The sequence below is a fragment of the Symphalangus syndactylus genome, chromosome 19, assembly GCF_028878055.3.
Source record: "Symphalangus syndactylus isolate Jambi chromosome 19, NHGRI_mSymSyn1-v2.1_pri, whole genome shotgun sequence".
In the NCBI taxonomy this organism is placed as follows: Eukaryota; Metazoa; Chordata; class Mammalia; order Primates; family Hylobatidae; genus Symphalangus; species Symphalangus syndactylus.
In genome coordinates, this window is record NC_072434.2 from 36,639,665 (window position 1) to 36,665,465 (window position 25,801).

The window sequence follows — 25,801 nt, forward strand, 5'->3', positions numbered from 1 at the left end:
AAAGGGCTTTGATTCAGATCTAGATCCCTCAGTCTTCAATGAATGAATGAATGGATGAATGAACATATATATAATGCCAGATACTGTATGTCAATTTATACACTTACACACACGACATTTATAAGTTTCAATTTATACACTTATACACAATACAATATTGACACTTATACAGTGTCTGGTATTTTGATTTAATTTTTCTTGCACATATATCTCCCCTACTCAATTAGACTATCAGCTCCTTGAGGGCTGTGTTCAATATGAGAAGTTTCTATCTATGGTGGTATCTTTGTACTCCTTAAATGGTATAACCAATAACTATAAAAACAAACAACTATACAAATTTTCATACTCACATATAGGTCAGTTGATTTTAGTAGAATTATTTGATATTAGGAATCTAATACAATAAATTTAGGTGATACAAATTTCAAAAAGTGAGCACAAGTTAAAAATCTATTTTAATGTCTTTCCTGAGACATAAGCGAGAACTGAATATACCAACACACAGTTATTTCATCACTCTTAGTCCACAAAGACTATAATATGGCCAATTTCCAATAATGGCTAAGTCTCAGAAAAAAAAGGATAGAATATCTCAGGTTGCGACCCAATCACTGTTTACCTGCTTCTCTTTGACCAACATATCTTTATCCTTTACTACTGATTAGTCTATCTTATTCAGAGTTGTGTCCCTAGCACAAAACACTGTGCCTAGAACATAGTAGGTATTCCATATGTCATAAATGAATTTATAAACTAATTCAGGAAAAATAGTAAATGTACACAAGCACTGGTCCTCCTTACATGATGAAATTATACGATGGAAACATTGCTTGAACAGAAAAAGAAAGGAAAATTTAGCCTACAGTCACGTCAGATTCTTTAAGACAGGAAGAAAAGCCCACGCCTACCAAATACATTAAGACTGAAGCTCCTGCTCTTGTCGCCAGCTGGACTGGAAGCCAAACATGTATATCTTCCAGTGTGTGGCACCTGGACATTGGTAATTTGAAGAAAACGGCCACCAGACATAATGTGATGGTCTTCATCTTCTTGGAGGGGCTGCCCATCTTTGTGCCATGTAATTTCTGGCACTGGATTCCCTGTAAAAAGCCATTTCTAAGAGTCAGCTAATAATTACTTGTATACAATGGATAAACTTTGAAAGAGGAGGTTTTCACTCATTTGTTTTCCTACATATCCCACGTCTAAAACACTGCAGTAATCATTCATTTAAAAATAACTATGCAAGCTAACTTATTTTATAATAATAATGGTTATGTCGACTTTAAAAATATGCATAGATTATAAATCACTTTCAAATGTAGGTTAGTGTTCATCTATAAGTGAAATGATTCTAACTTGACCTTTGTGTTTAACTAAATAACTAAATTTATACTATTTTTAGACTATTACAACTAAATATTTTGATAGTAAAGTACAGTTTTAAAATAATGCAGCATGCATTTTTATTAAAACTATTATTCATGAACACCTTTGTATTCATATACTTTTTTTTTTTTTTTTTTTTTTTGAGATGACCTGGAGTGCAGTGGTGCGATCTCGGCTCACTGCAAGCTCTACCTCCCGGGTTCACTCCATTCTCCTGCCTCAGCCTCCCAAGTAGCTGGGACTACAGGTGCTTGCTACCACACCTGGCTAATTTTTTTGTATTTTTAGTAGAGACGGGGTTTCACCGTGTTAGCCAGGATGGTCTTGATCTCCTGACGTTGTGATCCACCTGCCTCGGCCTCCCAAAGTGTTGGGATTACAGGTGTGAGCCACCGTGCCTGGCCTCATAGAAAAATTTTCTAAAAGATTTTATATTTTTGACAAAAAGCTGTAAAAAAGCAAAACCTTTAATTAATTCAACAAGCAGATATTTTGAGTCTATACCAGAATTCTATCATAGATGGCAGAATATTGAACAGATCAATAGAGATAAAAATATATTAATTATTCTTTAATATTTACAGCATCCAGGAAGAGATCCTGTGTTTTTATTTTCAAATGAGATCTATGTTAATATTAAGTTTTAAATTATTCAAATATTAAAAAAAATTTGAAAACCATAAAAGCAAGTCATGTTAGGAAAGAGGGCTAGGATGATATACTAGCTTGAAGAGAGGATTTTATAAAATTTAGGCAATGCTGGTCTATGCAACTGTTGTAAATTACTATATTATTTCTAGAAAAAAATTAACAGGTTAATGGTATATATCACACTCTTTATATCTGCCTTTCTTAAAATAGAAACATTCCCCCCTCTGCTTATTTGAATTTATTGCTCACATAAGGCAGACAAACAATGAAATAAGAAACTCATTGAATCTTCCTTAAAACTCTGACTTTCCGTAAAATGTTATGGGCTACTTTCATTCTTTTTTTTTTTTTTTTTTTTTTTTTGAGACGGAGTCTTGCTCTGTCGCCCAGGCTGGAGTGCAGTGGCGCAATCTCAGCTCACTGCAAGCTCCGCCTCCCAGGTTCACACCATTCTCCTGCCTCACCTCCAGAGTAGCTGTGACTACAGGCACCCACCACAACGCCCGGCTAATTTTTTGTATTTTTAGTAGAGACAGGGTTTCACTGTGTTAGCCAGGATGGTCTCGATCTCCTGACCTCGTGATCCACCCGCCTCTGCCTCCCAAAGTGCTGGGATTACAGACGTGAGCCACCGTTCCCGGCCGGGCTACTTTCATTCTTACTTTAAAACTGCAAGGCCGTCTACAATAAAAAGACAGCCTTGAAAATATCCTCTTAGAGATGTGTTTATTTTTATTATATGCAAGAAATCAATTTACTGGTAAAGATGGTGAAACTGGTTTTAGAATTTTTATTTTTCCTACTCTATATTCCCTTTGTAATATTCAAACATGCTAACAAAAGGTAACAATATTGTTATTGGAAAATCCCCACTACAAAATAATGCCATTCTTTCACCAAAACTCCTACCTATTTCTTTGAAATGAAACTTAAGAAAAAAAGGAAAAGAAAAGGAAGGCACAAACACAGGGAAGGAAACAAAAATTTAAAAAGGTAGGGCAAGATAAATATACATGTAAGTAGAAGCAGAATAATTTTTCAAAAGAGAATGATTTATTGAATTGAAAGAAAAGACTCCTTCCTTCCTTCCTTCCTTCCTTCCTTCTCTCCCTCCCTCTTTCTTCTTTCTTTTCTTTTTGGTATTTCCTTTTTGTCTCCACGGAATTTGAAAGATTTCCTCCTACATTCCTACCAGCTATACTGGACTAGAATTCAATTTCAAATGCCAATTATAGTAGCTGGACTTTTCCTCAACTGATTAATATATAGTGGGACTCAATATCTACCCAAACGAAAATAAGTCATAACAAAAAGATACCTGCATTAGTATGTTTACTGGAGCACTATTCACAATAGCAAAGACATGGAATCAACCTAAGTGCCCAGTAACAGAGATTGGATAATGAAAGTGTGATACACACACACACACACACACACATACACACACACATTCCATGGAATACTACCTATCCATAAAAAGAATGAAATCATATCTCTTGCAGCAATATGAATGGAACTGGAGGCCTTTATCTTAAGTGAAATAACTCAGAAACAGAAAGTCAAATATCATATGTTCTAACTTATAAATGGGAGCTAAGTAATGTGTACAAATGGACATAGAGTGTGAAATAATAGACCATAGGGACTAGGAAGGGTGGGAGGGTGGGAGAGGGGTTGAGAGATGAGAAATTACCTAATAAGTAAAATGTACACTACTTGGGTAATGTTTATCATCACTGAGACTTCACCAGTACTCAATACATCCATGTAACAAAACTGCACTTGTATCCCCTAAATATGTAAACATTTTTTTAAGATATATAGTGGAGGCAATGACTATCAGTGAGTGGGGGGAGCACCAAGAGTCTGAGAGCTGAGCCCATACCTGTCGCTTCACAAGTCAGCATAACACTCTGTTTCTCTTTTACCTTCACATCTTCCAATGTATTTTCACCCACAATATGAGGTGGTACTAAAAAAAAAAACAACAAAATAACAGCTCTTAACAGCAAAGCTGCTATTTTATAGGTATTTATGTATGGTTTTATTAAGCTATAACCTTCAAAACAAATCCCCCAATCCACATTCATTATTTGATTGCTAGAATGTCATAATATTATTTTGATCAACTCTACTTTTAAAGTCATAAATCCGATTATAATGAATTTTATTGTAATGTAAATCATTAAGTCTGCATAAAAATGTCAACAAATCACCAAGAACATTTATTCGACTTTTATCTCTTCCACTATAACTCTAATATGCATTCACATTAAACAAGTCATTCAGCCTCTCAGAATATTGTTGAGCAACTGTGAATTAAAACAGGCATTTTAATTCCCCCAAACAATTGCCTGATTGCCTCCAAACAATTCTAATATTGAATTCTTGCCAAGAGTCACAGTCCAGGGTCTAAATAACACAGGTATGAGATCAAGTGGTAAATAAATTTTAACTCTGCTTCCAGGATTTAAGGCAATTAAAGATTTTCTAGATATTGCAAACTATATAAGTACCTAATACTGAAAGCCCAAAGATTTTTCTTTCTTCACCAGCTGCATTCCTTACAACACAAGTATATTGGCCAGCGTCTTCCACTGTGGTCTGTATCAGCCGTAGCATCCTGCCTCCTGCAGAAGCAAACCATCTTTTTTAAGATGACTTAAAAAGAAAAATGAAACTTTATAAGCCATCCAAGTGATGCTCAATTTAGGTAAAAATTTAATCAGTATGCTTTAGAGGCCCTTAAAATGAATTTATGTTAAGCTTTTTTAAAAATCACATTTTAAACTTATATAAAACAAAATAGTTCAGAAAAATCTTCTAGTTCAATAGATAAAAAAAATAGCTAGGTTAGGTGACAGCAAGCAAGAAATGTTGTTTCACAGAGAAGGTGATGTTTGAACATGATCTTAAAAGTTAAGTATATTTTAACACACGAGTTGAGAGATGCTGATATAGTTTGTCTCTGTGTCCCCACCCAAATCTCATCTCTAATTGTAATCCCCATAATCCCCACATGTCAAGGGAGGGACCTGGTGGGAGGTGACTGGATCATGGGAGCGGTTTCCCCATGCTGTTCTCATGATAGTGAGTGAGTTGCCGTAAGATCTGATGGTTTCATAAGCGTTTGACAGGTCTTCCTTCACATACTCTCTCTTCTGCCGCCTTGTGAAGAAGCTGCCTGCTTCCCCTTCTGCCATGATTTTAGGTTTCCTGAGGCCTCCCCAGCCATGCAGAATGTAAGTCAATTAAACCTCTCTCCTTTATAAATTACCCAATCTCGAGTATTTCTTTACAGTAGTATGAAAACAGACTAATAAAGATGCTATTGTGAGTGGAGTATGAATGAAGAGATAGAGGTAGAAAGTAGGTGTGAGAAGTGGTATCAAAAGCAGAGCAGGTGGAGAAAATGGTAAGAGATGAGGCTAGATGGAGTATGGCCAGATTGTGTGAGCCCATGAATGCTATGCTAAGGAATTTAGATTTTATTGCACTCACTAAAGACTATGGAGTGTATAAACCAACAGGGCTCATGATCTGATTTGTGCTTAGAAAGACACCTGTGATCAGATAGTTAGGAAAAGAGTCCTAGTTTTCCATTGAACATATAATATGGGAATATCAGAAAGATAACCAGCCCAGACACCCAGATTTGGGTGACATCAATATATTACCAAAACTTCCAATGGCAAAAACCACAATTACTTTTGCACCAACCTAATATAAGGAAGATAGGAGAATGAAGACTACCAGCCTTCAATTGAGCTTCATGGAATCCTACATTATATAAAATGTTATGGGGTCACTTCATGCCCTAGTGATACACTGCTTTTGCTTCTTTTTGTATTTTGAACATCTGTGTAACATTTTGTTTGAAGAAATATTCATCCAAGAAATGTATGTAGACTGAAAGTGAAACTCTAATATACTGGGGGTATGATTTGGAGGAAAACTCTATTTAAAGATAAAAGCAGAGGAGCCAACAAATGAGATGAAACAAAACCTGCAGAGAACTAAGAGACACTGAGAGAACAAAGTCCTGGGCACCATTTGAGGAGTAAGGTCCAACAAAAAAGTAGGTCATTTATTGGATTGTGTAATAATTTTCTAGCTGGTATATTTTTGCTTAGCACCCTGGATTTGAATTAAAAAGAGTGTAATGGTTAACATGAAATTTTCATGTAAATATTCACCTGGGTCTGGTTTCCCAGGAGTATTCTAACTGTTTTCTGACATTGAACTTTTTCTATAAGCAACCTTCCCACCCTCAACCCACTGAAAGGTGAACTTAGTAGTATCTTATTTAGACAAACAAAGCTAATTACCTGAATTTAGCCTTTTTTTTCCCAATTGAATTTAAGTAAACAGAAATTTTGTTTACTTAAAAAGTAAAAATGCTTTAAAAACTTATGTAAATTAGGGAAGGATTCAAGCACTCACTGTCACTTCAGATGAGTGAGATCATAATATGATTCCAGTTGAGAGATATTAAAGCAATACAACTTTTATGTATCACTGCTGGCTCTACAAACGTCAGCCTCATAAGTTTCATGATCGTCCTTTTCTCTTTTTTTCATGGCCTTCTCACTTAATCCAGTGAAAACCAAAAATGGGTTCTGACAGTAAATTATACTTATATGGAGACGTTTCTTGTACCTATTAAATTTTTATAGCAGTTATCTGTTTCTGGCAGATAACTTCATAACAGTGATAGGGTCTTCACCAAACTACTGCTTTTAGAAAAGCTATACTTAAATTCTCAGGAGGACTAATATTAATGAAATAGGCATGTACAGGAGACTGAAGACCAAGCAAGACATATGCCATTCATTTGATTCTGATTTATCTATTGCACAACACAACATGTTCAGATTGTAAAACTGAATAACTCCTTTGGCAGCACCACAAGGTGAAATACTTATCATGTGTTCACTCAGGGATCTCCAGCTGCTAGTCAAGCACAACAAAGATAAATAAAACCAAAACACCACTTCTGTAAATTTGTAACAAGCTAGAGCACATCACTTTAGCTTGCCTTTTTCACTTCCAGGAGCTTTGCTGCACTTACTATATTTAATAAGAGTCCCTACTTTCTTAGCAATTGAACATTTTTTAAAAAGCCAGAAAGATGAATATAATTTCAAGCCAAGAAGATAATGTGTTCAGGCTTTGGTAACCACATTTTAATACAATCTTTGTCATTAGTATGTATTTCTTAAGATCAACAGAGACTGAGAGTCCTGTCAAAGTTAAAACATCATAGTAAGATTCCAGCACTAGGAAAAAATCTGAATATGCCTTCAGTAGTGGTAATGTAAACTTTGAGCACATTTAGGTGAAGGGAGCTTACTGCCACTTAAAGTAGCTCATCTTGACTTTAAGCAAGCTAAATAATCTTTTAAGTTGTTTATATTCAGACACAAATCTATCCCTGGAATCTTCCATATACTGACATTACTTTTAACCTCTGGAACTAGAAAAAAACAACATAATCCTTTCTACACCATGGCTCATCAAATATTTAAATTTACTTTGGATTATATACCAAATACACCACAAGATTTATTTTTCCAGGTTAAATACAGACATATTAATCATTATGTGATAATTTCCCATCATAGTTATTTTCCTTTGCAAATACTGTCATTAAGCCTTTCTTCTTGTCTTTCTAATAAGTTCTGCTAAGTTTATAGTGCAAATGATCTCTTGCTTTTCTTATTGGAGAAAATACAGTTTATTGATGTGGCAAAATATTACATTTGTTGTCTTGATAATCACATTGCATTTTAATGCATACTGAGAAACTAACACAATTCAGACATCTTTTCATATTAAGAGTTCTGAAGCTATACTTCACCATAAGTTCATCACTGGTTTGACCGTAAGTGCAAAGAGATCATAAACTAGCATAATTAGATAATTATATAGAGGGCCATCATGAGCCTTACTTAACCTTCATCTCCTTAGCTTTAATCCAAAAGCTCCAGCATGAGGTGTGTTTGAATTTGGATGCCTTCAATCACACATTAGGTATTTTTCTAAGTAAGCTTTTTATTAATCAAAAACATGGCAAGATTATCTTAGTCTGTATCCAAGTCATTACTAAAATGGGCTAAGTGCAGATTTCTGCAGCTTGCCTCTCTCTACGCTTATATTGATCCACAAATGACAAGATATTTAGATTTTCCCACAAAATTATATGAGGGATATGATCAATATCTCTTGAAAATAAAGTCTTAGCTCACAGGAAACTATCCCATTTTAGAAATGTAAACGTCATTGAGATTAGTCATGAATACATTGAAATATTAATATTTGGTTATAGAAGTATTTTATATACTAGGATTCACTGTAGACTTTGAATTCAATTTCAGCACTTCCTATAATTATTTTCAAATTGGTGGATGCTCATTGTAGCATGAATGCTTTGACATCTCCATGACTGCAGTAATCAGCAAGTGCCAAGATTTGTTTTTTAAAGGGGTCTAGAGATATTTGGAGATTTCCCATTTTCATATAGTTTCTTACATCCTTTTAAATATTTTTTCTTAATATTATTAGTGAATATTACAGTAAGCAGCTAGGTTAAAAAATAAAATGATAAAAACACTGAGCAATTTGAAATTAAGGAGAAATTGTAGCCATATGAAGCTAACAAGAATATAAGGCTACCAGGATTTCTAATACCTGAAAGAATCCTCACAGAATTGCTAAGGCTGACAGGCCACCCATCTTTAAACCAGGTTATGGAAGGCAGGGGAATTCCAGAAGCTTCACAAGTCAAGGATACTGAGTTCTTTTCTACCACACTAATATTTTCAGGTGACCTGTGGTTTCGTATGATGCTTGGAGGAGCTGTAAGACAAAATAAAACAAACAGGGAATGGAAATATTAGTTGCCTGATATACATTTGATATACCTGATGTTGTATATCAAACATCAAATCCTAAGCAGTGTATGTTAATAAGACTTCCATTTTCTGATGAACAGTAAGCAAAATAAGCGATCACAACAACCAGCTATGTGTTTGTGTATGTGTGTGTGTGTGACATCTCTGGAAGTAAAAATGTCACTTCTTCCTCAATCTGAGCAGTAAATTATTTTCATATTGTTATTCCAATAGTAGTGAGTGATTTTGTATGAGTCACTCACCCCCTTTTTTTTAATTGCAATTTCAACTTTCATTTTAGATTAAGGGGATTCATGTGCAGGTTTGTTACATGGATATATTCTGTGATGCTGAGGCTTGGGGTATGATTGATCCTGTCACCTAGGTGGTAAGCATAGAACCCAAGAGTTAGTTTTTGAACTCCTGCCTCCTTTTCTCCTTCCCCTTCAGTAGTCCCAGTGTCTACTGTTGCCATCTTTATGTCTTTGAGTACCCAATGTTTAGTTCCCACTTATAAGTGAGAACATGAGGCATCTGATTTTCCATTCCTGCATTAATTCACTTATGATTACGGTCTCCGGCTGCATTCATGTTGCTACAAAGGACATGAGTTTGGGCTGTGTAGTATTCCATGGTGCATATGTACCACATTTTCTTTATCCAATCCACCATTTATTAATCAGCACCTAGGCTGATTCTATGTCTTTGCTACTGTGAATATGAATCACTCATCTTTTCTTGCAAATTCGTAATATGGATTCATAACCTACTTATAGGAAAAGATTTCCTAAAAAATCAATCATCTAATTCTAAAAATTAAGAGTAATCCAACAAAAAGTACTTAAGATTAACTCATCTTCCCTTTTGTGTTGTGATTCCTATAGCTTTGGCACACACGTTGGCAGCAAACTACAGGATATTAACACTGAGCTTCATGCATGTCTTAACTGAGTTCAAGTTACAAGATTTGTGTCCATTAAATTTACCATTGTTTCTATAGCTGTAAAAATTATAGTTCAAATTGTACACATCTAAGTCATTGTCCCTGTGTATTTGTATGTTTGGTCTATTCTTATTGACATTTATGACTCATTAATTAGAGTTAGAATATTAAAGCTGACTTCAGTATAACTCATGCTCAACTGATGATGAGTCAGTAAATTCTAAGCAACTTACATTTATACAAGCCCAGTTAAGTCAGCAAATTTGGAAAACATAAAAGACAGATTTTACTTGGGACAGCATTGGACCAAAAGCATTTGAAGACAACAATTTTCTACTTTACTGTGTGCTTTCCTTAAAGAATATCTAATATGTGCTTATTTCAGCAAGGTAAATAATGTGAGGTCAGGCATAGAAGGATAAATGATGAGACTGACCTGGGGAAAAGGTATATATGTTTAAAATGATGGATTATAAATAAATGACTTTCAATACTTGAGGCCTATATCTCCCATCCAGGATGCTAGATTACATTAGCCAGCGAATGGACATATTGAGCCTCTTTCTACTTACCATGGACGCTTAAGTCATATTTTTTGTCAGTCATTCCTGCTACATTCACAGCAACACACACATAACGGCCTGTGTCAGATACATGAATGTTCTTCAGCTGAAGGATGTGACCTTCATCCAGTATTTCTACTCCCTTTGCCTTGACCAAGGGGCGGCCATCTTTCATCCAGGTCACTGTTGGTGGAGGAATACCCTGCACCTCACACTCCAAGGAGATACTCTTCCCTCGGGTCACAATAATTTCAGTAGGGTGGCTGCCACTGTTGGTTATGGTTGGTCTAACTGAGGGTTGGAGGAAGATAAAAAGAAACAAAAGAGGAAATGTTTGCTTCAAGTCTTACATAGAATTTTCATCAGCCAAACTTAAATATATTTTTATGTTAAAATATAAACAACTAAAGAAAAGACCCACGACTAACAGACATGGTGTTATGCTGAGAGGTGGAATTCTTCTCCAATGTTTTATGTGGGTTCATAACTAAAATGAAGCTATTAACACAGTAAGTAAAGATTGCTGTGTTCACTAACTTCCCACTTTTGAGAAGCTATACAAATATTTGAACTTATCACTTGTAGCCCTGCCTTATGTAAGTCTTCCTAACACTCATTTAAAATAGACATAGTAGCCTAGCTTACAACCCAATGTCTGTTACTAACTCCTTTATTCCTTCTCCCTTTTACAATATGAGTTGGAAAAACTGAGATGGTTTCACAATCTTGTTGGAAAACTGGGGTAACCACATGAATGAATTTAGGCATATAAAACCTACACAGAGGTCTGCTGGGGATTTTGGGGAAATTTTTTTGCTCTCCTAATAAAAGGGAAAGATACCAGCCCTTTCCCTTCCTCTTGCCTTCCATGTGGAATTGATACCACAATAACAGTTACCATCTTGAGACCATGAAGGAGGCACCAGTAGAATGCCAGAGCTCCTATGCTGATACAAGTAAGCCACTGACCAACTCCAGTGACCAATGCTAACCTCTGCTTTCTCATTATGTGAGAACACGAACTTTTACTTGGTTAAGCCACTGACAACCAGTTATTCTGTTACTTGAAGCTGAATTCACGTGTCACTGATTCTAGGAACAAAAATTAGATCAATTCTAATACATATACGTGTGGGAAGAAAAGTAGGCCAGTGTCAGTAATCCAATGTTCTCGTGCCAGTCCTACCACACACAAGCCACACGACCTTGTTCAACCAACAAAACCCCTCGGAGCTTAAATTTCCACATACACAAAATGGAGGCTACAGTTTTGCCTTATATAACAGCTCATGTGAAGATTAAATGAGTATATAACTATCTTAAGCACTCTAAGATCTTATACAAGTAAAATATTCTTTAAAATAAAATGTTTTTACTTACTGTAAATATCCCCTATGGTAAAATGCTCCCCCTTCCCCCTCCACATGTCCACTATCTGTCCCCAACAAATTACAGCCACACTGATGTGTCTGTCATTGGTGAGCTAATGCAGAGTGGACAGCTGTAATGCCAAATAACAGCCAGAAGGAAGTAACTGCTCTCCAGTTATGTCAGCACAATTTAAATGTGTGTGTCATATGATAGTCACAACCATACCATTTTGAATGAACATTAAAGATATTTTTAAAAGTAAATGAGAAAGATGAAAAGATTTAAAAGAACATTTTGCCTGGCTAATCAACAACTTACTGTAAACTTGCAGATTGTATTCTTTCATTGCAGTCCCAGCAACATTCGATGCCACACATGAATAGAGGGCTGCATCAGACTTTTCAGCAATTGAAATTTGTAATTGCCTGCCCCCAGATAAAATTCTAACTCGCCCCATGGAATCAGTCAGCACTGGAGAGCCTGCAAAGAAGTCCAAACGGCAGAATATGAGGCAGAAATGTAAAGCATTTTGTATACATTGCCAAGTATGATACTTGTTTACTCAGTTCAAGTATATAAAAGGCAAATGACACTGTAAAAGAATCCTGCCCTAGTGTGTAAAATGAAGGAGCAGTAATATTTAAATGAACTGAAAATTTAAATGATCTTTCTGCCACTTAGTGGGCTTAAGGAGTTGTTGATAAATGAATTGAACATCTGGTCAAACGCAGAATTCAGTCTTAATGTATATTGAAAACCGTCACAAACAGAAAAATGTTACTTTTTAATATCAACTTTTATTTTATATTTAGGAGGCATAAGTGCAGGTTTATTACATAGATCTATTGTGTGATGCTGAGGTTTGAGGTACGACTGAACCAATCACCCAGAAAGTTTAAAACTCATTTTAAAGAAGAAAATATAGTTCCTGAATGGTGGATTCTTGATGTTTATAGCTGCCCTATAATGCATTTGAGTAAAAAATAATCAATTAATGCAGAAAATTATTTTTTTTTCTAGGGAGGAGTTAACAGTCTTAAAAATAAAAAATTTCACTGGGAAATGTAGAAGTATCACATGTTGCACATTTAATATAAAGCAATTTTGCTGTCTAGCATTTAGTATGCAAACCCCAGGAAAATTTGTTTATAATCTAACACATTTGTCAAATGAAATCAATATCCATTTACATTTTCATTTAATTTTATAAATTTCAAGGATAAAAACTGACCTTTCTTCTTCCAAATGAGATTTGGGGGTGGAATACCACTTGATTCACACAACAGACTAATGAGATTCCCTTCAATGACTGTAAGTTGAGTAAGTTCATCAGAACCACCAATATTTGGGGGGACTGGAAAAAAATAAAAATATGATTTTTCCACTCATTTCATATATAATTTTCCTAACAGTTTACATGTAAGATAAAAGTCTTCTACTCAAATGACACAAGGAAGAAATTGACATACGAGGCTGACATCAACATCAAATTAAAAGTCACCTGTAAGATATAGCATAAATAGCTCATAGCAGACTTCCCATGTACACAGATATAAATTTATCAAAATATTCAGAATGGCATAAAAAGAAGCTACTTAATTATAACTTATAAAATATATTAGCTCATATAGCTATTAGAAAATGTATATTTGATGCAAGATATTTAGACACCTTGCATCAAAAAGCTAACGTATCTACCAAGTTTAAACTTAGCCCAGTCACTGTTGCCTAGCTAGCTTTGATATCTCAAATAGTGAACAGAACTGGAAACATAAGGCATATAACATATACTAAAGAACAGAGGAAAGGGGTTTCATCTAAAGAAAGGACATATTGCCTATTTCAGATTGCACAGTCTGCTTCTCTACTGGCCTACAGCTTCTCTCTAGAACCTTCTAAGTGAACACTGACTACCCATGATTTTCTCAAAGGCACTGGAGTCTGCAGTTTCTGGCTGAACTCTCCTTAAGGACACTTCTTTAGCTGCAGGACTGTCAGCTGGTAGATGGCTTGTTCTTTCAAGCTCCTGAGAGTTGAGGAGTGTGAGAATCCTCCTCCACCCTTAGTGTGGCTTCCAGTCATTGTTCAACCATCCCATGTAAAAGCCCCTATTCCTTTGAGGCTCATATAACCAATTTATTTCTCTCTCTCTCTCTCTTTTTTTCCCATCTGTAAACCTGTCATTCTTCCTTTATTCACTGAAGAGTTTGACATGTGTTCTTACACTTTTCATACTAAGCCCTGCCATCATTCTGTATGAACCCAGCATCCACATGTATAACCAGTCTAAACTCTGTCTACTCAGCTATTGATCTACCAATCCCATTTTCCATCAGAAGCCATACCATAGCCCTTCCCATCATCTAGAACATTTCTCCTGTAAGTTTATAAGTTTAGGCCTCTGACAACTTCTCTGTTCTTTTTGCTCTCACTTAATTATTCCTAATTCTCAAGTCAATTCCCATTGACTTAATTGAATCTCAAGTGCTTTCACTTCTCAGAAGTCCCCCTATCCAGCTGCCTATTCTTCTGTTTACTGACTTCTCTACTCAGCTTAGATTTCATAATCAATATTTGTCAATATTCTCAACTACTTTATACCTTTTACCTTCTTATTTGTCAACACCCTTACTGTGGATGAGTCCTACAGTTTACTCTGTTTGTCACTGATACCACAAACTGAAAGCTCCAGATGAAAATGATACAATTACATAGATTGCCACTACTATAAATTTATGATCTCCGTTCTAAACTCCACCCTTCTCTACCCCCATGGCTTCCATTAATACAAATACTTGAAAAGCTATATCCGTAATGGAGACCTCTCTGAGGTCTAGACTTTAATATCCAACTAACTACTTAACATCTCAAGTTGGTTGCCTTAGAAGCATTGTCAAACTTGACTTGTCCAAAACTGAACTCAACCCTCTTTGTTCCTTCTCTGAGGGAAGGACACAGCCATCCCTCCTTTACTCTTCTTGTTTCCACACATCTTAATCTAATCAACTTAATCATGTTGATTCAACTTCTTAAATATGTCTGCTTTCTTCTAAAATACAGACCTGAGCATCCGGTCCTTCTTTAAATCCCTTTAGTTTATTCTATCACCTTTAGAATCAAATCTACATTTTTTAAATTGATTTAAGAGGCCTTCTTCAATACGCCTATTTTTACCTTTTTATCTACTATCTCCTCTCTCTCCTTGCATCACAGTAGGCTCCATAGTGAATGATATTAAGCTCATTGAATACAGACAGTGTTCTCCAGGGCTTTGCATTGCTTTTACCCTCTTCGCAGAGTTAATGCCTACTCATCCTTAAGGGCTCAGTTAAACGTGTCTCATATGTTTTTCTACATAACGACCTATGATAGCTCTTAGGAGGTTTAATTTTAATTTTGACTATTTAAAGATATTTCTCCACCAGCCTGCTATAAGTTCTGTGAGAACAACATCGTTATCTTTCTCACTAATTGCTCTATGTCCACACATGGCATAGCGCCTAGAAGATGGAAGCATAACGTAGGTACTTTTAAAGTGAATCTATCTTTGATGTCTCAACTTTTTCCCTTATCATTCATTCTTATAATCTACTGCATTCTGCTTTCCGCTATTGCATTGCTTTTCTTTAAGAGGTACTGGTCTGCATATTTGTAAAGTATGTTTTTTAGTTTATGACTAATTTGACTTTTCTGCAATATGTAATATTACTCATTCACCCATCCATTCATCCATATCAAACTTACTCATTGCGTTCTTCTGAGAACAACACTGTCGTCAGTTTCCATGACGCATTTTTTTTTTTTACTGGGTTTTCCTCTGACCTCTTAGGCTCTTCCTTCTCAGCTTCTTATCTAGAGTCTCTTTTACTAGCTCTCTTCTTATATGGTACACCTGAGAGCCATCCTATCTAGTACTCGTCTGTATACATTCTTTTTACCTTCCCCAAGTGATTTCATTGCAACCTTATGTTTTTAACTCTTATCTCGCCTAAATGATAAGCTTGTATTTCTGGCTGCAGGGAGGACAGCTTCACCTAGTCCACAGGTACCTCAAATATCACATATGAAAAAGGAATTCTTCACCTCAGTTTCTAATTGATCATCACTCCTAATTTTTCTTTTTTCTCTCTTTTTTTTCTCATCTTTACTTGAAAGCACTTAGCCTAGTGTCTTGTCCATATTGGGAACTAGCTATAAATATTAAATAAATTATTAAATAAATGAACTAGATATAAATAATAAATATTTTTCCCATTTGAAAGAAATGAGGACGGAAGGGAAGGGAAAATGGAGAGGGAAAAGGGGTGAAAAGAGGCAGGAACAGAAGTTAATGACATATAAGTAGTATGTAATGAATATAAATTTACCATATAGTAACTTCTACTATTTAATAGTAAATTTTTACAGGGTGTATAATAGCATTTCTCATAACCTGCCTGAAGGATTTTTAAAAAATGATAGTCATTTATTAATAAGTCATTTTCTACATCAGTGCATGCTTTCAAAATTTTAAAAAGTATTTGTTCTCCATTGGAATAAAGTTATTTCATCTAGTTTTATTTTTATTTAAAAATATGTGAATAAACTATAAATCATAGGTAAATTCAGCTTATAATCTCAATAATTAAAAAGTTTAAACAAATACAGTTAAAACGAAGCGTGCTTATTAAGTTATGAGTTTTGTGTTTTTTTTTTTTTTTTTTTTGAGACGGAGTCTTGCTCTGTCGCCCAGGCTGGAGTGCAGTGGCGCAATCTCGGCTCACTGCAAGCTCCGCCTCCCGGGTTCACGCCATTCTCCTGCCTCAGCCTCTCCGAGTAGCTGGGACTACAGGCGCCCGCCACCATGCCCGGCTAATTTTTTGTATTTTTTTTTAGTAGAGATGGGGTCTCACCGTGGTCTCGATCTCCTGACCTCGTGATCCGCCCGCCTCGGCCTCCCAAAGTGCTGGGATTACAAGCGTGAGCCACCGCGCCCAGCCTAAGTTATGAGTTTTTTAAAGTATGTAAATTACAGGTGAATGTACTAGAAATAGGAATGCTTGTTAGCTGATAGCCACAGCTGAGGCAAAAGTTGTGACTATAAGAATTATCTTAATTAGTAACAAATGGTGAAATTTCAACTGAGAATAACAATAACTTTTCTCCCTGGTTATTATAGTAATCCCATCTCCCACCACACAAGTGAATAAGTTATAAATGAGTTTTTTAAAGTATGTGAAATACAGGTGAGTATACTGGAAATGGGAATGCTTTTTAGCTGATAGCCACAGCTGAGACTCAAGTTGTGACTATTTATAAGAATTACCTTAATTAGTAACAAATGGTAAAATTTCAACTTAGAATAGCTTTTCTCCCTGATTATCATAGTAATCCTATCTCCCACCACGCAAGCGCCCACGTTCTTTCTCTCACATACACACAGTTCATATATATAATTTGGCCTTTTGGCTTATTTTCTTTCCACTGACGAACCCACCAATAGTTACTAGAGAAGGCCCAATCATTACAAGATGTTGGCTGTGGAAGACAAAGGGCATATTACTACTCAGGCAGATGAGGAGAATACTTCAACATCTAAGTTACAAGAAAGTTCATCTAGAGTTGCTCTCGAAGTAGTTATATTAACTGATACACAGGACAGTTCAGCACCATGTAAATGTACTAATTGTTGTTCATTTACCTATTATAATCAGTTTCAGTTACATGGATGAATGTCATTTTAAGTGACACAAAAACCACAGCTGCATTATTTGCTTTCAAGAGCTGATTACACTTACCCCAAATGTTGACATTGTAGTTTTTTTCAGTTTTTCCAGCAACATTTGTTGCTTCACAAGTGTAACGACCAGTGTCTTGAACCTGAGCATCTTCAATCTGAAAACAAAATCATCCTTTGAAATCACACTCTCTATTTCACTTGGGTTTTTTTTTTATTAATACTATTTGTGATCTATTTCTTATTTTTGTTCTGAAGATTCACATACATATAAAAAATAGAGAAAATAGCAATATAAATGGCCATATACCCACCACCCAGTTTCAACACAACAAGATTCAACCATTTTCATCTATGCCATACCTTATTTTAATCTGGTTTATATTAGGGGTTCAGGGTCTAGAACAGTGTTTTAAATACAATTCAGAAAAAAATAACAAAAAGGTACAATTTCTGATTAAGTCATTTAAGACTTTAAAATATGAAATCCTTATACATTCAGGAAACTGTCCAGTAAAATAACAGCCTTATTCTTGAGACCAATAATATTACATGTATCTTTCTCCCATGCTGGGTTTGTAAGCTTCTTTAAACTAAGTATTATATTACATTAGCCTCATTCTCCTAGTACCCAGTTTGGTGCTTGGCAGATGAATTAGTATCAGTAAATATTTTTCATGTATTTATGTACAACATGCATCAATGCTCATTCATCCATTGACCATCTGCAGTTATTACAACCCTTGTACTAGGTACTGTAGGTAGAAGATATAAAGAGATATAATGTCACACATGGTTTCTGATTTAAGTTTGCAATCTAGTTGAGAATATAGGATGTGAACATACAGAAGAATTTAATAAATAATATATAAGTAATAACACAAGATAATACAAAAGATAAAACAAGCAGTATGTGACTTATTGCCAACTAACTTTGCAATCAATAATTTCTAAAACAGATGAGTAGGTTGCAAAATTTTCTCCCATTCTGTAGGTTGCCTGTTCACTCTGATGGTAGCTTCTTTTGCTGTGCAGAAGCTCTTTAGTTTAATCAGATCCCATTTGTCAATTTTGGCTTTTGTTGCCATTGCTTTTGGTGTTTTAGACATGAAGTCCTTGCCCACGCCTATGTCCTGCATGGTATTGCCTAGGTTTTCTTCTAGGGTTTTAAAGGGCTAATATCCAGAATCTACAATGAACTCAAACAAACTTACAAGAAAAAAACAAACAACCCCATCAAAAAGTGGGCGAAGGACATGAACAGACACTTCTCAAAAGAAGACATTTATGCAGCCAAAAAACACATGAAAAAATGCTCCTCATCACTGGCCATCAGAGAAATGCAAATCAAAACCACAATGAGATACCATCTCAGACCAGTTAGAATGGCCATCATTAAAAAGTCAGGAAACAACAGGTGCTGGAGAGGATGTGGAGAAATAGGAACACTTTTACACTGTTGGTGGGACTGTAAACTAGTTCAACCATTGTGGAAGTCAGTGTGGCGATTCCTCAGGGATCTAGAACTAGAAATACCATTTGACCCAGCCATCCCATTACTGGGTATATACCCAAAGGACTATAAATCATGCTGCTATAAAGACACATGCACACGTATGTTTATTGCGGCACTATTCACAATAGCAAAGAGTTGGAACCAACCCAAATGTCCAACAACGATAGACTGGATTAAGAAAATGTGGCACATATACACCATGGAATACTATGCAGCCATAAAAAATGATGAGTTCATGTCCTTTGTAGGGACATGGATGAAACTGGAAAACATCATTCTCAGTAAACTATCACAAGGACAAAAAACCAAACACCGTATGTTCTCACTCATAGGTGGGAATTGAACAATGAGAACTCATGGACACAGGAAGGGGAACATCATACTCCGGGGACTGTTGTGGGGTGGGGGGAGGGGGGAGGGACAGCATTAGGAGATACACCTAATGCTAAATGACGAGTTAATGGGTGCAGCACACCAACATGGCACATGGATACATATGTAACAAACCTGCACATTGTGCACGTGTACCCTAAAACCTAAAGTATAATAATAAAATAAAATAAAATAAATAAAAATAAAAATAAATTTATGTTTTACAGTTCTGGAGACTGGAAAATCCAAAACCACAGCACCAGTATCTGGTGAAGATCATTTCATGGCAAGATAGCAAACACATGCATGTCAGCTCAAATCTCTTTCTCTTTTAATAATGTTGCTAGTCCCATCATGGAGGCGCCAGCCTTATGAACTTACCTAATGCTAACTGCATCCAAAAGGCTCCACCTCCAATCAACGTATGAATTTGGAAATTAGGTTTCCAATACATGAAATTTGGGAAATGTATTTAAACCACAAACAGCCAGTTTAAAAGATTTTGCATTGAATAATAAAAGTGAACCAACAAACGTAAAAAATATAATAATAATAATTTCTAAAACAGTCAATGATCACTGAAGTTAGAGTGATCACTTGAAGCACTTAGCTTAGCAGGGGTGCACAGAAGCCGGTCAATAAACACTTATTAATCAATAATTAATTATTGTGTGAACAATAGAGCTGGAATTAGCTAAAAGCACACATGGAGAACCAAGTAATATTAGGCTTGAAAGAGGACATAAAATCCAACCTTCTCATTTTACAGATAAGGAAACTCAATCAATTAAGAGATCTTTGCTCAGAGTCACAAATTCGTGGCAGGCTCACTCAGATATGGGGTTCCAAGTCCTTAAAGTCAGTATGCACAGGCCTGCATGTCTCATAGAAAGAGTCAGGGAGGGAATAATAGAGAGGAGGGATTAATATTTACTGAGCACCTAGTGTGCACCACGCAAAACAAAATGGTAAGATTCTATTACTTGATTTTGTTAGAGATGTGTGTGAATGGTAGCGCATAGGCAAGATACTTTTAACTGACTAATTAGGATTGCGTTCCATAGAAGTTTTCATTCCTCTGATCTTCTCCCTAAACCCCTCAATGGGACAAACTTCTGTACTCACTGAGATTTGCATTCATGCAATTGTCTCCCTCTGTCATTTGGTCAGAGTTAAGGTTTGAGAACTTCACTAGCTGCTTTCTAGAATGCTGGGCTCTGACCCTGAGAATGGGCAATGCCTTTTCTTCTTCTTTTTTTTCATGTGTAGTTCAATTAGCTCATCTCTCTTTCATTCAGCAGTGATTCTGGTCTTTTCTTTCTCACTCAGCTCCATTATTATAGAATCATAATTCCTAAGATCTCCATCCTTTGCCTGTAACATACTCCTTCATGCTCCCTTTCACTCACACCCATGCTTCTGTCTTCCTTAGGTAAGCTGCCCAGCTTACTGCCTGTCATCTATTTCTCAAGACTCTCTTTGTTTATCAGTAATAAACATTCCTTTAGCAAGAGGCTATGTGGTGGTTAGTAGTATGGGTTCTGAAGCCATACTCCCGGTGTTCTAATCCAATTTCTGTCTTTCAGTAACTGTGGGCAGATTACTTACCTGATCTTTTGATTTCTCCGTTGGGTTATTATGAGAGTGTTATAAACATTCGGTGGTCTTCTGTCCCCCTGAATCCGAATTCCTTAGGATGACTTTCAATGTCACACTGTATTTCATTCAAATCAACCTTTTCAACATTATTTCCAAACATTCATTTGTTAAATTATCTGTTCCAGCCAAACTAGTTGACTTGCTTCCCTTGCCTTTTGTCTCATCTACTGTTAAAACACGAGTCTTTCAACACTAATCCTGGCAACCAGAGCCTCACCTTTAGCTACCCCCCAAAATGTGTTATCTGTACCATCCACTTGGTAATTGACTCAGACTTACAGTACTCATTGCATTTTTCAACTAAATTGTTAATTTGTTATGTATTTACATGAGACTGGAAGACATCAAGGACATGAAGTGTGTCATGCTCTTTTGCACTTCTTTTGTTGTTTGAGACAAAGTCTTGCTCTGTCACCCAGGCTGGAGTGCAGTGGTGTGATCTTGGCTCACTGCAACCTCCACCTCCCAGGTTCAGGCAGTTCTCTTGCCGCAGCCTCCCAAGTAGCTGGGATTACTGGTGCATGTCACCACGTCGGGCTAATTTTTTTATTTTTAATAGAGACAGAGTTTCACCATGTTGGCTGGGCTGGTCTCGAACTCCTGACCTCAAGTGGTCTGCCCACCTTGGCCTCCCAAAGTGTTGGGATCACAGGTGTGAGTCACCATGACTTTTTTGCATCTTTGTCCAGAGCACCTAAAATGGTCACTTGGTGATTGGCTGGAAGACTGAAGGTGAGGCACACCTTGGATTATTTCTATGATATTTTCCTGGAAGCATTTTTGGGGATCATTTCTGGATATGCATGACAAATAAATCTCACTAAACAAAAAAATTTAAAAATATTACAAACCTCATCAGTAAAAGGATTCCTAGAATTTTTTAAGAAAAAATTGGTCCAACACTTGTAAAAGACAGTCACGCTAAATAGGGTAATACCAAAACCATGAACTTATAATAACATAAGGTAAAATAAATGAATCCATATCCTTACCTTTAACACACTTCCATTTTCAGATATACTGAGGCCTGGTTTCTTCAGCAAGGGGTGGCCGTCTTTTAACCAAGTAAGAGTAGGTGGGGGAATAGCATCACTTTGACATAGTAATTCCACAGCTTGGCTAATGAGGACAGAGACATTCTGTTCTTCTCCCATAATATTTGGTGGAACTACATAAAAGATGGGTTTTCTTTCAGGATAAAATAGGCCAGCACACTGTTTATATTCATTAATTATCAGGACATATATTGAATACCTTTATTAGTTCTTTTAAAGATATAGGATCACAATCATTCTAACACACCCTCTTTGCATCACTTGGTTCAGAATCAAGTACTAATAAATCACTGATTAATGTATTCTTGTTGAAAAATATTTCTCACTAACTTCTTATTTAAAAAACTTTTAGAATGGGAAGTTCTCATCAAATGCCCAATTAAGAAACTTCTAGAACTAGATGTTACTGCTTAAGGTTTTCAAGGTAACCAATCACCCACGAAATATTTTAGAAACAATAATAAGCTAAGAGTGAATACACATTCAATATTTATTTGTAATTTTTGCAAAAGAAATAAATGTCATAGTCACAGAGGCAACATTAAAAAATAGTTGGAGGATATCATAGAGCTCATCCAGTCCCATCTCACAGTGTGCAAAACATAAAATTGGTGTCAGATAATACCTTGTGCAAAATAATATGACTAACTGATGGTAAAGCTAGGAGCCTTCTGACTTGCAGTTTAGTGTTCTTTTTGGTTTTCCATGATGCTTTGTCAACTTTCTAATGAACAAATCAATTCAATGACAAGCTGTACAACATACTCACAATTACATAAGGAGAGGAATGAGTAGAAATTTTAATGAGATTAAAATTAGAATTCCCTGGCTATATAGGCTTGTTAGATGCTGAAATGTGTTTTCTGAAAAGTTTAAGGAATCTCTTTCCCTTGGGTGTATTAAAGAATAGAGTCAACAATCATTTATCTTAGATGGTTTAGGTACAGTCCTGCCAAGAATGAGAGGGTGGGCTCCATAACTTCTCAAGGACTCTTTCAGGCCTGTATGTATAATAATTCAGAAACACAAACCAATGATGAAATTGGGCCTGTTACATTCCAATAAAGCACAGAGGGGAATTTCCTTGGCCATTTCTCACGAAACCCCATCACTATGCAGGGCTGTAGAAAATTTGCCATATTTGTAGCATTTTTTTAGTTACAAAAAAAGGTTAAGTTGTACTAAAATGTTTTGGTGGAAACAAGATTTTTGTGGTAAAAATATTATCATAGTCTATCAGCCATTGTTTCAGGCTTGATACTCCACCAGCATGTGGCAAGATAATGAAGGCAAGAGACTTTGACTACAGTAGTAGTATTGTGCCTCCGTAACCATGAGGTTTCTCTGTTACCATGTCTGCTACAGAGGGAAAGGGTATGAACTAAAGAGCACTTTCATGCACTGTTTTGGGGTGCAGGACTTATGTTAAACTCAAAGAAATTGATGCTAAAGGAAGAAACACACTGCACAATGGCTGAGATTGACCAATGGAGCATTTGTGCAGAGATTCATGATGTTCCTTCATTCCTTCTGCTAAATTTAGTAGCACACACAGACATCTGGCTCTCGATAAGGTTAAAGTAATCTGTGAGAAACAGAAAACACTGACATTATTTTCGATGTATAACACATTCGATAAAAGATACATGATTATTCTGTTTGAGACTAAAACTACTATAAAAATAGCAAAGTGAACACAATTAGTGCCACTTTCTTTCCTTTTTCTTTTTTGAGATGTTTCACTCTTGTTGCCCAGGCTGGAGTGCAATGGCACGATCTTGGCTCACTGCAACATTCGCCTCCTGGGTTCACGCAATTCTCCTGTCTCAGCCTCCCAGGTAGCTGGGATTACAGGCATGTGCCACCATGCCTGGCTAATTTTTTTGTTGCTGTTGTATTTTTAGTAGAGATGGGGTTTCACCATGTTGGCCAGGCTGGTCTCAAACTCCTGACCTCAGGCAATCCACCCACCTCGGCCTCCCAAAGAGCTGGGATTATAGGCATGAGCCACTGCACCTGGCCTAATTAGTGCCACTTTCTAAAGATGCCATGAAAACAGATTCACAAGTCCGAGCACTCAGGAAGCCCAAAATAGAATAGCTGATTTCACAGCTTGGAAATAATTTTACGTAAAGTTTCGCCTCATTGAATAAAAAAGAACCATAACTGTATAAAAATATGTTTGTCTTAGATTATTTGTAGAATCTACAAAAGAGCATGAGTTCATTATGACGGCAGAAGTGAAATTCGGAAACAATTCAAGACTACAGAATGCTAATTCATTTCCAAATATATTTTCCTTCAGTTACTTTTTTTACATTAAATGAGTTGAATCAAGTTCAAAAGGAAACCAGATTTTTTAAATGAGAGGAAAAAATGCAAAAACAATGGAGTATTTGTTTAAGGGACAAAAATTGAAGCAAATCTAATTATAGCCGAGGATATATATTACCAAAACATGTATTTTTTTTTTCTGTCCTGTCTCTCATTTCCAACTTTTTGTTTAGTCTGAGAAGAGAACAAGAGTTCTACCCTTTAGATCCTCAGCTTCCTAAGATGTTATCCCTATTTTGCTTTGTGGTTATGTTGCTTAGGAAGGGATGTGTTCTGGACCTGTTTCTCATCCTAAGCATTATGCTTGTTAATTTAATTACTAAAATCAGAGTTGCCATAGGGTTGTCGTTGCTGGGAAGCTGAAGAATGTGTGATCTCCAGGAAAGTTCTCTGAGCTTAAGTTTAAAGAAAAGGTACTACGTGAACCCAAATCTTTAAAAACTCAATTATCTTGTTTCAATATCTCAGGGTATGGCAAAACATACTCTGAATTATACCAGGGAGAAAAATTTTAATGAACTACTCATAATTGTAGGAAAAGCAATTTTGCCTACTATCTACTTCCCCTATTCCACCCCCCAACACCATACCCCACAATGTAAATCTGAAGGTGATTTATCTCTGGGAATTAACATTCATTAGGCTCTAATTAGACACACATCACCAAGGTTACTACTACAAATATAAAAATATAATTTATGGAAATAATACTAATAGTGAATACACACTGGAAACTGATTTTAGATTAAAAACCTGTTTTAATTTTACACTTTTTCAGCATCTTGCTGCATGTATATTTCAATGGTTAAACACATATAAACATTCCAAAACATATATATCAGCTAGCCATTTGACTTTTATTTCAGAGAAAGATCCTGATTTTCAGCCTAAGAAAGTAGTACAGAAGTATCTTAGCAAATGATAAGGAACAGTGATGCATGTTTCTGTAATTCCTGGAAAATATCAACTCTTTTATCATCTCCCAGGTTCACCTTGACACTAGCCAGTGTAGAAACGTAAGGAGACCATCTCAGATTTCTGTGTTGACAAAAACCCAGTCAATACCAATGTCACCCCTCTACTTGCTTCCTAATGACTGAAGAACTATTGTGTTACATACTTAGACTGATTGATGAATCAGTTTCAAAGGATATTTTAGAATAGAAACTTTCCAGTTCTTCATAAAGCATAAAAGCAACTCAATTCAGGGAAGAAGTTAAAATTCCTGGGGTTGGGCATTATAGACCTATCTGTTACCTCAAACACCTAAGCAAATCTGGAGGCCGGATATGAACTCGTGTCAATTGCAGGAGCAACAGAAAAGAAAGGGAACATA

General features: G+C 36.0%; 1 protein-coding gene across 1 annotated transcript in view; it reads right to left on the reverse strand.

Moving 5' to 3' along the window:
• HMCN1 (hemicentin 1) overlaps nt 1-25,801 on the reverse strand; it is a 438,669-nt gene that overhangs the window by 119,949 nt on the left and 292,919 nt on the right. Inside the window, exons 41-49 of the mRNA XM_055234444.1 lie at nt 22,069-22,244; nt 17,591-17,687; nt 13,045-13,167; nt 12,132-12,293; nt 10,452-10,733; nt 8,734-8,901; nt 4,560-4,673; nt 3,929-4,015; nt 912-1,103 (exon numbers count right to left, since the gene is read on the reverse strand). Of these exons, the coding sequence (XP_055090419.1) occupies nt 912-1,103; nt 3,929-4,015; nt 4,560-4,673; nt 8,734-8,901; nt 10,452-10,733; nt 12,132-12,293; nt 13,045-13,167; nt 17,591-17,687; nt 22,069-22,244 (1,401 nt within the window). The remainder of the gene's footprint in view (nt 1-911; nt 1,104-3,928; nt 4,016-4,559; nt 4,674-8,733; nt 8,902-10,451; nt 10,734-12,131; nt 12,294-13,044; nt 13,168-17,590; nt 17,688-22,068; nt 22,245-25,801) is intronic.